This window comes from Heteronotia binoei, chromosome 9, assembly GCF_032191835.1.
Source record: "Heteronotia binoei isolate CCM8104 ecotype False Entrance Well chromosome 9, APGP_CSIRO_Hbin_v1, whole genome shotgun sequence".
NCBI classification, from domain to species: domain Eukaryota; kingdom Metazoa; phylum Chordata; class Lepidosauria; order Squamata; family Gekkonidae; genus Heteronotia; species Heteronotia binoei.
In genome coordinates, this window is record NC_083231.1 from 116,863,056 (window position 1) to 116,875,795 (window position 12,740).

Here is a 12,740-nt window from a genome sequence, read left to right on the forward strand (position 1 = left end):
GTGATTCCGCACTCACGTTGGTCCGGGGGCGGGCTTCCATTTTGGGGTGCAGCAAGCTGATGATTTCGTACCAGTTGCTCTGCGCTGGCATTTTGCGCGAGGCTAACCCACGATTTGCCCCACCGCAGTGTAAACCTGAAAAAAGAGGTCTACACTGCGGCAGGGCAAATCGCGGGTTTGCCCCGCGCAAAATGCCAGCGCAGAGCAACTGGTGCGAAATCGCCAGCTTGCTCCGCCCCAAAACAGAAGCCCACCCCGGACCACATGAGTGCGGAATCACCCTGAGATTCAGAAAGGGTTGCCAAGTCCACTTAAAGAAATATCTGGGGACTTTGGGGGTGGAGCCAGGAGACATTAGGGGTGGAGCCAAGATCAAGGCTGTGACAAGCATAATTGAACTCCAAAGGGAGTTCGGGCCATCACATTTAAAGGGACGGCACACCTTTTCGATGCCTTCCGTCCATAGGAAATAATGAAGGATAGGGGCACCTTCTTTTGGGGCTCATAGAATCGGACCCCCTGGTCCAATCTTTTTGAAACTTGGGGGGTATTTTGGGGAGAGGCACTAGATGCTATACTGAAAATTTGGTGCCTCTATCCCCCAAAACAGCCCCCCCCCAGAGCCCCAGACACCCGCAGATCAATTCTCCATGATTTTCTATGGGAATAAATCTCCCTAGGGAATAATAGAGTTCCCAGCAGACATTTCCCTCCCCTCCCCCCGCTTTCTGACGACCCTGAAGCGGGGGGAGGGTCTCCAAACCGGGGGATCCCCTGCCCCCACCTGGGGATTGGCAACCCTAGATTCAGAGTATAGGGCTTGCTATAAATCTAATATCATCACTATCTTCTTCCTCTTCTTCTGGAGTGGCAGGTCACGCAAACCCTCACACACACACTTTGCTTCCAGGGAGAAAAATCTGCAATGACTGATTTAATTTCTCAGATGCTGAATCATGTCCAGATCACATGGGGTTCTGAACACTTCCTGAGAAAATGCCACATGGGGGCAGTATCTGGGGAAAGCGGAGATTGGGGAGGTCTCAATGCCACTTCTAGGTGACGCTCTAGGGATTTCCCGAAAACTCTGTGGTCAATACCTTAGAGACAAGGATAAAATCCTAGAGTGTCACTCTGAAGGCGATTTCTTTTCTTCCACTCCTCTGTTTGTTGAGAGCAAGAGAGGGGCGGGCGGGCGGGGCATTTCCTGCCTTGACCTAAAGTGATGACATCATTAGCATGCATCAGGATTAGGGATGCCAGATACCTGCAGGGGACAGGAGATATTAGAGCAACTGTATATATCAGCACTGGCACCTTTTATGTACAAAAAGAGCACTGAATTAGATAGTTGGTCTCTCAAGATCAGTCTTGCCTACTCAGACAGACAGGGTCTCAGGTAGAGATCTTTCATAACATTGTCCAACTAAGCCTTTTAGCTGGAGATGCCAGGGATTGAACCTTGGACCTTCTGCATCCCAAGAAGATGATCTTCCACTGAGCCATGGCCCCTTTCTTTAATCCCTGTGGTCAGGGCTTTTTGTTTTTTGTAGCAGGAACTCCTTTGCCTATTAGGCCACACAACCCTGATGTAGCCAATCCTCCAAGAGCTTACAGGGCTTTTCGTAGAGGGCCTACTGTAAGCTCCAGGAGGATTGGCTACATCATGGGGATGTGACCTAATAGGCAAAGGAGTTCCTGCTACAAAAAAAAAGCCCTGCCTGTGGTAAAGACCATAGAGTCTAAGGAAAAACCCTAGAATGTCACCGTGGAGCTTAGAGATCCAGGTGGCCAGCTGTATTGGTCTGAAGCAGTAGAACAATTTTGAATTCAGTGGCAACTTTTAAGACCAGCAAAGTTTTATTCAAGGAATGAGCTTGAGTCACTTGTATTGAACAAGAGAAGAAGATATTTGATTTATATCCCGCCCTCCACTCCGAGGAGTCTCAGAGCGGCTCACAATCTCCTTTACCTTCCCCCCCCACCCACAACAGGCACCCTGTGAGGTAGATGAAGATATTGGATTTATATCCCGCCCTCCACTCTGAAGAGTCTCAGAGCGGCTCACAATCTCCTGTACCTTCCTCCCCCGCAACAGACACCCTGTGAGGTAGATGAAGATATTGGATTTATATCCTGCCCTCCACTCCGAAGAGTCTCAGAGTGGCTCACAATCTCCTTTCCCTTCCTCCCCCACAACAGACACCCTGTGAGGGAGATGAAGATATTGGATTTATATCCCGCCCTCCACTCCGAAGAGTCTCAGAGCGGCTCACAATCTCCTCTACCTTCCTCCCCCACAACAGGCACCCTGTGAGGTAGAAGAAGATATTGGATTTATATCCTGCCCTCCACTCCGAAGAGTCTCAGAGCGGCTCACAATCTCCTCTACCTTCCTCCCCCACAACAGGCACCCTGTGAGGTAGAAGAAGATATTGGATTTATATCCTGCCCTCCACTCCGAAGAGTCTCAGAGTGGCTCACAATCTCCTTTCCCTTCCTCCCCCACAACAGACACCCTGTGAGGTAGATGAAGATATTGGATTTATATCCCGCCCTCCACTCCAAAGAGTCTCAGAGTGGCTCACAATCTCCTCTACCTTCCTCCCCCACAACAGGCACCCTGTGAGGTAGATGAAGAAATTGGATTTATATCCCGCCCTCCACTCCAAAGAGTCTCAGAGCAACCTACAATCTCCTTTCCCTTCCTCCCCCATAACAGACACCCTGTGAGGTGGGTGGGGCTGGAGAGGGCTCTCACAGCAGCTGCCCTTTCAAGGACAACCTCTGCCAGAGCTATGGCTGACCCAAGGCCATGCCAGCAGCTGCAAGTGGAGGAGTGGGGAATCAAACCCGGTTGTCCCAGATAAGAGTCCGCACACTTCACCACTACACCAGGCTGAGACTAGATAGGTCATGGTCTGATCCAGCGAAGTCCTTCTAATGTGCTTTAAACATGTCGCCTCTTCCTTTCAGGTGCCTATTTCCCTTCTCTGAAGCCCTCAGAGATCGTTTTCAAGGTCATCTTCTGGCTGGGCTACTTCAACAGCTGCGTGAACCCCATCATCTACCCGTGCTCGAGCAAAGAATTCAAGAGAGCCTTCATCCGGCTTCTGAAATGCCAGTGCCGCCGGAGGAGAAGGCCCATCTGGCGGGTGTACGGCAACCACTGGCGAGGAGCCTCCATAAACGGGGCCGGGCAAGATTCCGACGGGGAATCGAGGTCTAGGGTGTCTACCATCAACGGCTCCTTCATCTTGAACTCCGGCAGCCTGGAACGGTCCGGTAAGAGGAGAACTCTGAACTTCAAGAGGTGGAGGATGTTCCCGCCTTTCCAAAAACCGACGAGCCAACTGAAAGAAAAAATGAACAGCCTCTCGAACAAGATACGGGGAGGCTCCCTCAAAGGGGGCATGACGGCCTCCTACACAACGGAGGTGGAGTCTGTCTCCATAGGGATCCCCAACGATTTCATGGAGTCTATCGACTACCCGATGTACAACGAACTCATGGACTCGGAGTCCCACGGTCTCAGCGAAACGGATATTTGAATGCCTCTGAGGATAAACGTTTGGGGTTTCGTTTGGCTTGGCCTCCGTACGGTTACCTGACCTAGTTGGATGTACAATCTGGAGAAGACAGAAGAAGGCGACGGGATTGTCTAATCACAGCATGTTGACCGTGGATGAGCATTCCGCGGAGAGGAAATACTATTCGCCGCACGGACAATCAATCCATACAAACTTTGAGACAAGGGTAGAGAATTTGATTGGTGTGGAGGCAGCAAGAAATAGTTGTTTCCCCTCGTAGGGAGGGATGATACCTTAACACGAAAGGCTGCATCCGTCATAAAATGTGCCGCAAACACTTCACACATGTTACCATGACATCCCCTATGATATGCTGAGGTTCAGGAATAAATTATGCAAAATGAATACGGATTTTGCTAAAATTTGCCCAGCAGGTACATTTTATTGCATTCGTGGCTGAAGGCTGCATTTAGGGGCTATGCAGGAGCAGAAGGAAAAGGAAGAAGTAGTTTTGTGAGGGCGCTTAGAGAGGAACAGGAAGGAAGAGACGGGAGCAGGTAGCCAATCAGAGCTCAGGAGAGACACACACACCCCGATCAAGCTGCTATGTGTGTGTGGGTGAACGAGAAAAAGAGATCAATCCAACGGATCTCTTTTGACGCATTTGCGGGGAGACAAACCGGAAAGAGGCTGTCTCTCCCGTTTTTTGACCCGTTCCCACTTTCAAACATAATTTGCAAAAAAACGATGAGGTCTAGGAACTCGCTTGTAATGGGCAAGGCCCATGAGTCTTAAGAATTCAGATTCTGCGGCCAAGAGGGTATTTTCCCCAAAAAAATTCTGAAACAGCAGAAGACAGAAAGAGAGTTCCGATAGCATAAGCGTTGAGGGGAAAGCAAGACTCTTTCGAATGTTCTGATGGGGACATGTCACCCCTAGAGAGGGGAGAAGTGAACTGTAGCCCATGCTCACATGAGGAGTATGGTTTCTCCTAGGAATGCCAGCCTCCAGGTGGGACCTGAGGATCCTCCAGAATTACTGCAATTCCCTGGGAGAAAAATGGAAGATTGGGAGGGTGGATGCTATCACCTTGTATCCCACTGTTCTCCCCAGCCTCCAGACCAAAATCTCCAGGTGTTTCCCAAACTGGAGGTGGCAACCCTTCCCCATAGGATTGCCAAGTCCCCTGCATTCTCCAGCGGGGGACTTTCGCACATGCGATGACATCACCCGGAAGTGACGTCATCGCACCAGCAATGTTGTGCGTGGCCGCTCTAGGCATTTCTGGGGAAACTCTATGGTTTCCCCGGACGCCGTAGCCCTACTTCCCCTTACCATGCCCCACCAGTGGCCAGGAGAGAACCTGAGCATCCTACCACACACCACACCAGTGTCCATTACCTTAATTTATAATTTCCAAGATACTTTATATTTCCAGTTGGTTACAGGAATGTGGTAAACTTCATTTTGCTTTAGTGACCAGTCTCTACATATTCTCGACTCTTAATACATTACTGTGCATTGCGTGCGTCTGGAATTGTCACCGTCGCCTGGAAAGCTTATGCTGCCCTCTCTTCTCAGATGTATATTGGTTGGTTATGGTTGCTCAGCGATGGAGGGGAAGCATTCTGCACATGCTCAGAGGCAGTTCCCCCCTTTTAAGAGAGCCAGTTTGGTGTAGTGGTTAAGCACACGGGGACTCTTATCTGGGAGAACCAGGTTTGATTTCCCACTCCTTCACTTGCAGCTGCTGGAATGGCCTTGGGTCAGTCATACTCTCGTAGGAGTTGTCCTTGAAAGGGCAGCTGCTGGGAGAGCCCTCTCAGGCTCACCCACCTCACAGGCTGTCTGTTGTGGGGAAGGAGATAAAGGAGATTGTAAGCCGCTCTGAGTCTCTGATTCAGAGAGGAGGGTGGGGTATAAATCTGCAATTCTTCTTCTTAATATGAATTTCCAGATCTGGGATCCCAGCCTACCAAATGGGTTTCAGAATTCTTCTGCGGCTACGAATTAAACTCTGGATTCAGCCTGTATTTCCAAGTTCACATTCGAGGTTCTAAAACATCTGGCAATCAGGGTCCCGATTCTCAGGCCTGCGTTTGACAGTTTCAGCCATTCGTATTTCAGTCCAATGATTTGGAGTTGGTGTGTCTCATATGCATTGAAGGCAATACAAAAAAACAAACACTGTGCTAGGCTGGCTGAAGACATCACATCATCTTTTGTACCCATTGTAAAGAAGCACAACATTACCAGGGCTCCTTTTGTAGCAGGAGCTCCTTTGTATATTAGGCCACACCCCCATGATGTAGCCAATCCTCCAAGAGCTTACAGTAGGTCCTGTAAGAAGAGCAGTGTAAGCTCTCGAAGGATTGGCTACATCAGGGGGTGTGGCCTAATATGCAAAGGAGCTCCTGCTACAAAAGGAGCCCTGAACATTACAATATTGCAAGAAAGGTCCATCCAATGAGCGCCTGAATATAGGCACATTTCATAAAAAAAAACTTCCTCAGCAATATCCGTTTCCTTCAGGGTTATCAGCCTCTTGTTACAATTCAGCATTAATGCTCTCTGCAACGTCTTTATTTTCTTCCAGATCTCTCATCCTGGAATAAACCATGGTGATTGCAATGAGACACAACACAAAAGCTGAAGGGAAGTGGCTGATTCTTAAATTTTTTTTAAGTGAATGATTTTCAAAAATATTGTCAATTGTTATTAAGAACTTACCTCTCAGGACCTCAGTTGTAACTGTTGAAATAGGACAACTCCTGAGGAAGTTTTTTTGATGAAACGAGCCTATATCATGCATGGGATGGAGAAAGTAGAGAAAGAAGTACTTTTCTCCCTTTCGCACAATATAAGAACTCGTGGGCATTCGATGAAATTGCTGAGCAGACAGGTTAAAACGGATAAAAGGAAGTCCTTCTTCACCCAAAGGGTGATTAACATGTGGAATTCACTGCCACAAGAGGTGGTGGCGGCTACAAGCATAGACAGCTTCAAGAGGGGGTTAGATAAAAATATGGAGCAGAGGTCCATCAGTGGCTATTAGCCACAGTGTGTGTGTGTGTGTGTGTGTATATATATAAATTTTTTTGGCCACTGTGTGACACAGAGTGTTGGACTGAATCCAACAGGGCTTCTCTTATGTTCTTATGTGACACAGAGTGTTGGACTGGATGGGCCACTGGCCTGATCCAACAGGGCTTCTCTTATGTTCTTATGTGACGGAGTGTTGGACCGGATGGGCCACTGGCCTGATCCAACAGGGCTTCTCTTATGTTCTTATGTGACACAGAGTGTTGGACTGGATGGGCCATTGGCCTGATCTAACATGGCTTCTCTTATGTTCTTATATCCAGTTGCTCATTGGATGGCCCTTCCTTGGAATATTGTAATGTGCTTCTTTCTAATGTGCACAAAAGATGATATGTTTCTGAAAAAGATTTGACTAAAAGTTGTTAGCCCATATATCACAGCGTTTGCTTTTTGTATGGCCTGTAATATGAACTGTGATCCCAGGCTGTTGGATTTTCCATTCATCTGCGCTGAAGCCTGAGAGAATCCACCGGCCTGCCTTGCACGGGGACAGCAAACTAAAAATCAAGAATCTGCTATTTTTAACGCTTTCTCCGAACCTCCAATCTCAGGTCCGAACTATGAGTAATTCCATGATTCCAACCCCCAACCTTGTCCTCTGCCCCATCATCCCCGCTCCTCCACTTGCAGCTGCTGGAACGGCCTTGGGTCAGCCATAGCTCTCGTAGGAGTCGTCCTTGAAAGGGTAGCTGCTGTGAGAGCCCTCTCCAGCCCCGCCCCCCTCACAGGCTGTCTGTTGTGGGGGAGGAAGATAAAGGAGATTGTGAGGGCAGGATATAAAACGAATATCATCATCATCATCCCAGGCTGGTGGTGGCATATGATGCTACTGCAGATGTTACCAAGAATTATTGGAGTGGGACTAGTTCAGTGGTGTGCTGATGACTGGTAGGGTTGCCAGCCTCCGGCTGGGTCCTGGAGATCTCCCAGCATTACTACCGATATCCAGGGGACAGAGACCAGTTCCCTGGAGAAAATGGCAAAGGTCCTTCCCTTTTCTAAATCTTGTCTTCTCCAGGATGCGCCCCAAACTCTCCAGGCATTTTCTGGCCTCAAGCTGGTACCACCGTTGGCTTTCTTAGCACATGCTTTGCTACTTCCCCATAGCACAGAGACTAGGGTTGCCAATCCCTAGGCGGGGGCAGGAAGGGTTGCCAAGTCCAATTCCAAGAAATATCTGGGGACTTTGGGGGTGGAGCCAGGAGACATTAGGGGTGGAGCCAAGATCAAGGCTGTGACAAGCATAACAGAACTCCAAAGGGAGTTCTGGCCATCACATTTAAAGGGACGGCACACCTTTTCAATTCCTTCCTTCCATAGGAAATAATGAAGGATAGGGGCACCTTCTTTTGGGGCTCATAGAATTGAACCCCCTGGTCCAATCTTTTTGAAACTTGGGGGGTATTTTGGGGAGAGGCTCTGGATGCTATACTGAAAATTTGGTGCCTCTACCCCCCAAAAACAGCCCCTCCAGAGTCCCGGATACCTGCAGATCAATTCTCTATGGGAAAAAAATCTCCATAGGGAATAATGGGGTTCCCAGCAGACCTTTCCGTCCCCTCCCCCCGCTTTCTGATGACCCTGAAGCGGGGGGAGGGCCTCCAAACCGGGGGATCCCCTGCCCCCACCTGGGGATTGGCAACCCTAGGGCAGGGGATCCTCCGGTTTGGAGGCCCTCCCCCTGCTTCAGGGTTATCAGAAAGTGGGGGGGGGGACGTCTGCTGCACACTCCATTGTCCCCTATGGAGACCGATTCCCATAGAGAATAATGGAGAATTGATCTAGGGCAGGGGTGGCCAACGGTAGCTCTCCAGATGTTTTTTTGCCTACAACTCTCATCAGCTCCACCCATTGGCCATGCTGGCTGGGGCTGATGGGAGTTGTAGGCAAAAAACCTCTGGAGAGCTACCGTGGGCCACCCGTGATCTATGGCTATTGGGGGCCCGGAAGGGGCTGGGGTTCTTTTTGAGATAGAGGCACCAAATTTGCAGCATAGCATCCAATGCCATGCCCCAAAACGCCCTCCAAGTTTCAAGGGAGTCCAATTCCATGTGCCCCAAATAAAGTGCTTCAATCCTTCATTATTTCTAATGGAGGGGAGGCATTTAAAAGGTGTGCGGTCCCTTTAAATGTGACGGCCAGAACTCCCTTTGGAGTACAATCGTGCTGGCCACAACCTTGCTCCTGGCTCCACCCCAAAGTCTCCTGGCTCCACCCCCAAAGAACCCAGCTATTTCTTGAATCGGACTTGGCAGCCCTAGCAGAGCCAACCTTGATTTCCCTCCACTTCGTTGGAGCAAGAGGTATTTCAGGAGAGTCGGTAAGCATCAGTAGGCCTGCCAGGTCTGTGCTGGAAAATACCTGGAGACTTTGGGGGTGGAGCTGGGAGAGGGTGGTGTTTGAGGAGGGGAGGGGCCTCAGCATGGGACAATGCCATCGAGGTCCCCTTTTTAAATACGAATTTCCAGATCTGGTTCGGCATACCCAATGTGTTTCAGAATTCTTATGCGGCTACGAATTAAGCTCTGGATTCAGCCTATATTCCCAAGTTCACATTTTAGGTTCTTCCAAGCAGCCATTTTTCTCTAGGGGAGTTGATCTCTGCCAGCTGGAGATTAGCTGTAAAAGCAGGAGATCCCCAGGCCTCACCTGGAGGCTGGCAACCCTATGTTGTGACTGCAGAAAGCCTCCATTTAGAAGTAGCTGCCCCATCACGGAACATGGCTTGGAGCCTTCTCACCTTCTGTGAATGACCTCCACGGCAGCCATTTTATGCAGCCCTCTGCTACTCTGTCACAACCTGCCAAAAGTGCCTTCAGGTTTCAAATAGGGTTGCCAATCCCCAGGTGGGGGCAGGGGATCCCCCAGTTTGGAGACCCTCCCCCCGCTTCAGGGTCATCAGAAAGCGGGAGGAGGGGAGGGAAATATCTGCTGGGAACTTTATTATTCCCTATGGAGATGTATTCCCATAGGAAATAATGGAGAATGTATCCGCGGGTATCTGGGGCTCTGGGGGAGCTGTTGCTTGAGGTAGAGGCCCCAAATTTGCAGCGTAGCATCTGGTGCCTCTCCCCAAAATACCCTCCAAGTTTCAGAAAGATTGGACCAGGGGGTCCAATTCTATGTGCCCCAAAAGAAGGTGCCCCTATCCACCATTTCCTATGGAAGGAAGGCATTGAAAAGGTGTGCCGTCCCTTTAAATGTGATGGCCAGAACTCCCTTTGGAGTTCGATCATGCTTGTCACAACCTTGATCTTGGCTCCATGCCTAATGTCTCCTGGCTCCACCCCCCAAAGTCCCCAGATATTTCTTGAATTGGACTTGGCAACCCTACTTAATCAGCAGGGGGAAACCGAGGCCAAAGAGGAGGAAAATTAAAAAGAAAAATAAGGCCTCATCTACTTAGAGGGAGTTTTGAGCATCAAGTTCCAGGCAAGGCCTAAAGCTACCTGGAAGGGACAAGAGTAACTCTAGGAATTGCTAAGAACTCTGTTGTCAGTAGCGCTGCCAATCCACAGGTGGGGCAGGGTATCCTCCGGTTTGGAGGGCCCCCCCCCCCACTTCAGGGTTATCTCAAAGCAGAGGTGGAGGAGGGAAATGTCCGCTGGGCACTCCATTATACCCTATGAAGATTGATTCCCATAGGGCAGGGGTGGCCAACGGTAGCTCTCCAGGTGTTTTTTGCCTACAACTACCATCAGCCCCAGCCATTGGCCATGCTGGCTGGGGCCGATGGGAATTGTAGGCAAAAAACATCTGGAGAGCTACCATTGGCCACCCCTGCTATAGGGTATAATGGAGGATTGAACTGTGGATATCTGGAGCTCCAGAGGGGCTATTGTTTTCGTTAGAGGCACCAGAATTTCAGCACAGCATCCGGTGCCTCTCCTCAAAACACCCCCCAAGTTTCAAAAAGATTGAACCGGGGGGTCCGATTCTATGAGCCGCCAAAGAAGGTGTCCCTATCCCTTTAGATTTGATTGCCAGAACACCTGTTGGAGTTCAATCGTGCTTGTCACACCCTTGCTCCTGGCTCCACCCCCAAAGTCTCTTGGCTCCACCCCCAAAGACCCCAGATATTTCATGAGTCGGACTTGGCAACCCTAGTGGTCAGAACTTCACCTAAGCAGATGAGGCCTTTTCTGTTTTTAATTTTTCACCTCGGACACATTGTAAAACCCCCTCTCACCATTTTCCAGGCACCGCCCGGCAACTCTATGGAGTAAACCACGAGCGTAGCAAGAATTCCAGTTGGCCCGTTTACTGCTGAAGAAAGGGCCAAATGTTTCAGTTTTTCTTTCTCAGTCAATCGGCTCTACAAAAATGTCAAAAAAAAAAACCCACAACCCACCAAAACCCTGACCTCCTAGTTTCCCCGGCTCTGCCTCAAGGGCCAGTTTGAAATGACGGAACATGACAGGTCTGAAAGTCAAAAAGATAGAAAGTTCAGAAAGAGAGAAGGGCTGTATGTTCTCTGGGCGTCCTCTCAACAATCAAAGACATCCGCCAAGAAAAGCAGAACGCAGAGTTGCCAACGTCCCAGTGGGGCCTGGAAATCTCCTGGGATTATTACTGATCTCCAGACGCTACTGATAGGAACATGAGAAGCCATGTTGGATCAGGCCAATGACCCATCCAGTCCAACACTCTGTGTCACATAAGAACATAAGAGAAGCCATGTTGGATCAGGCCAATGGCCCATCCAGTCCAACACTCTGTGTCACAGAAGAACATGAGAGAAGCCATGTTGGATCAGGCCAGTGGCCCATCCAGTCCAACACTCTGTGTCACATAAGAACATAAGAGAAGCCCTGTTGCATCAGGCCAATGGCCCATCCAGTCCAACACTCTGTGTCTCATAAGAACATAAGAGAAGCCATGTTGGATCAGGCCAATGGCCCATCCAGTCCAACACTCTGTGTCACATAAGAACATAAGAGAAGCCCTGTTGGATCAGGCCAATGGCCCATCCAGTCCAACACTCTGTGTCACACAGTGGCCAGGACACTAGAAGCCCTCCCACTGTTGCCCCTCCCCCAAGTACCACTTGATACAGAGCATCACTTGACCCAAACAGAGATTTCCATCAGCACCCTGTGACTAATAGCCACTGATGGAGCTCTGCTCCATATGTTTATCCAATCCCCTCTTGAAGCTGTCTCTGCTTGCAGCCGCCGCCACCTCCTGTGGCAGTAAATTCCAAGTGTTAATCACCCTTCGCGTGAAGAAAGACTTCCTTTTATCCATTCTAACTGGACTGTTCAGCAATTCCATTGAATGCCCACAAGTTCTCGTATTGTGAGAAAGGGAGAAAAGGACTTTTTTTCCCTACCTTCTCTACCCCATGCATAACCTTGTAAACCTCGATCATGTCGATGTTTCTCCAAGCTGAAGAGCCCCAAGTGTTTTAACCTTTCATCATAAGGAAAGTGTTTCATTTTCTTTGTCTGGTAGGGCTGCCAAGCTGGCGAAATCATACACCTGCCACTCTAGGCATTTTGGGGGAAACTCTATGGTTTTCCCGGACGCTCTAGGAATTTGGGAGGGAAAACCAGAGGCTGGGAGGGACTTGGCAACCCTATTGTCTGGAGAAAATGGCTGCCTTGGAGGGTAAACGGTATGGTATTCTACCCCACTGGGCTCCCTCCCCACCCCATCCGCATCTACCCTCAGCCTACAAAAAACTTGATCTTATTTGAGATCTATATAAATGGAACAAATTTGGTATGATTTTTCCATCGTTTAAATCAATTTGCTGGTCCTGTTTGAATGGGCCTGAAGTCCTTCAGGGATATGAACACCCCCCCCCCCAATCGATCATCAGGCCACCTCCACGGCTTCTTTTACTAGGTGTTGTTGTTCAGTCACACAATTGAGTCCAACCCCTTGCGACATCATGGAGCAAGTCATGCCAGGCCCTCCTGTCTTCCACCATCCTCCGAAGTCTGCTCAAATTCATGTTAGTTACATCAGTAACACTGTCCAGCCATCTCCTCTTCTGCCGTCCCCTTCTTCTTTTGCCTTCTGTTTTTCCCAGCATCAGGGTCTTCTCCAGGGAGTGCTCCCTTCTCATTGGGTGGCCAAAGGATTTGAGCTTCAGCTTCAGCA

The 12,740-nt window shown here is 49.5% G+C and overlaps 1 protein-coding gene across 1 annotated transcript in view; it reads left to right on the forward strand.

Annotated features, from left to right (window-relative positions):
- The window catches only part of ADRA1D (adrenoceptor alpha 1D), a 160,168-nt gene extending 156,070 nt beyond the window's left edge, over nucleotides 1-4,098 (forward strand). Inside the window, exon 2 of the mRNA XM_060247188.1 lies at nucleotides 2,977-4,098. Coding sequence (XP_060103171.1) covers nucleotides 2,977-3,551 — 575 coding nt within the window. The 3' untranslated portion in view covers nucleotides 3,552-4,098. The remainder of the gene's footprint in view (nucleotides 1-2,976) is intronic.
- Nucleotides 4,099-12,740: the final 8,642 nt, after the last annotated feature.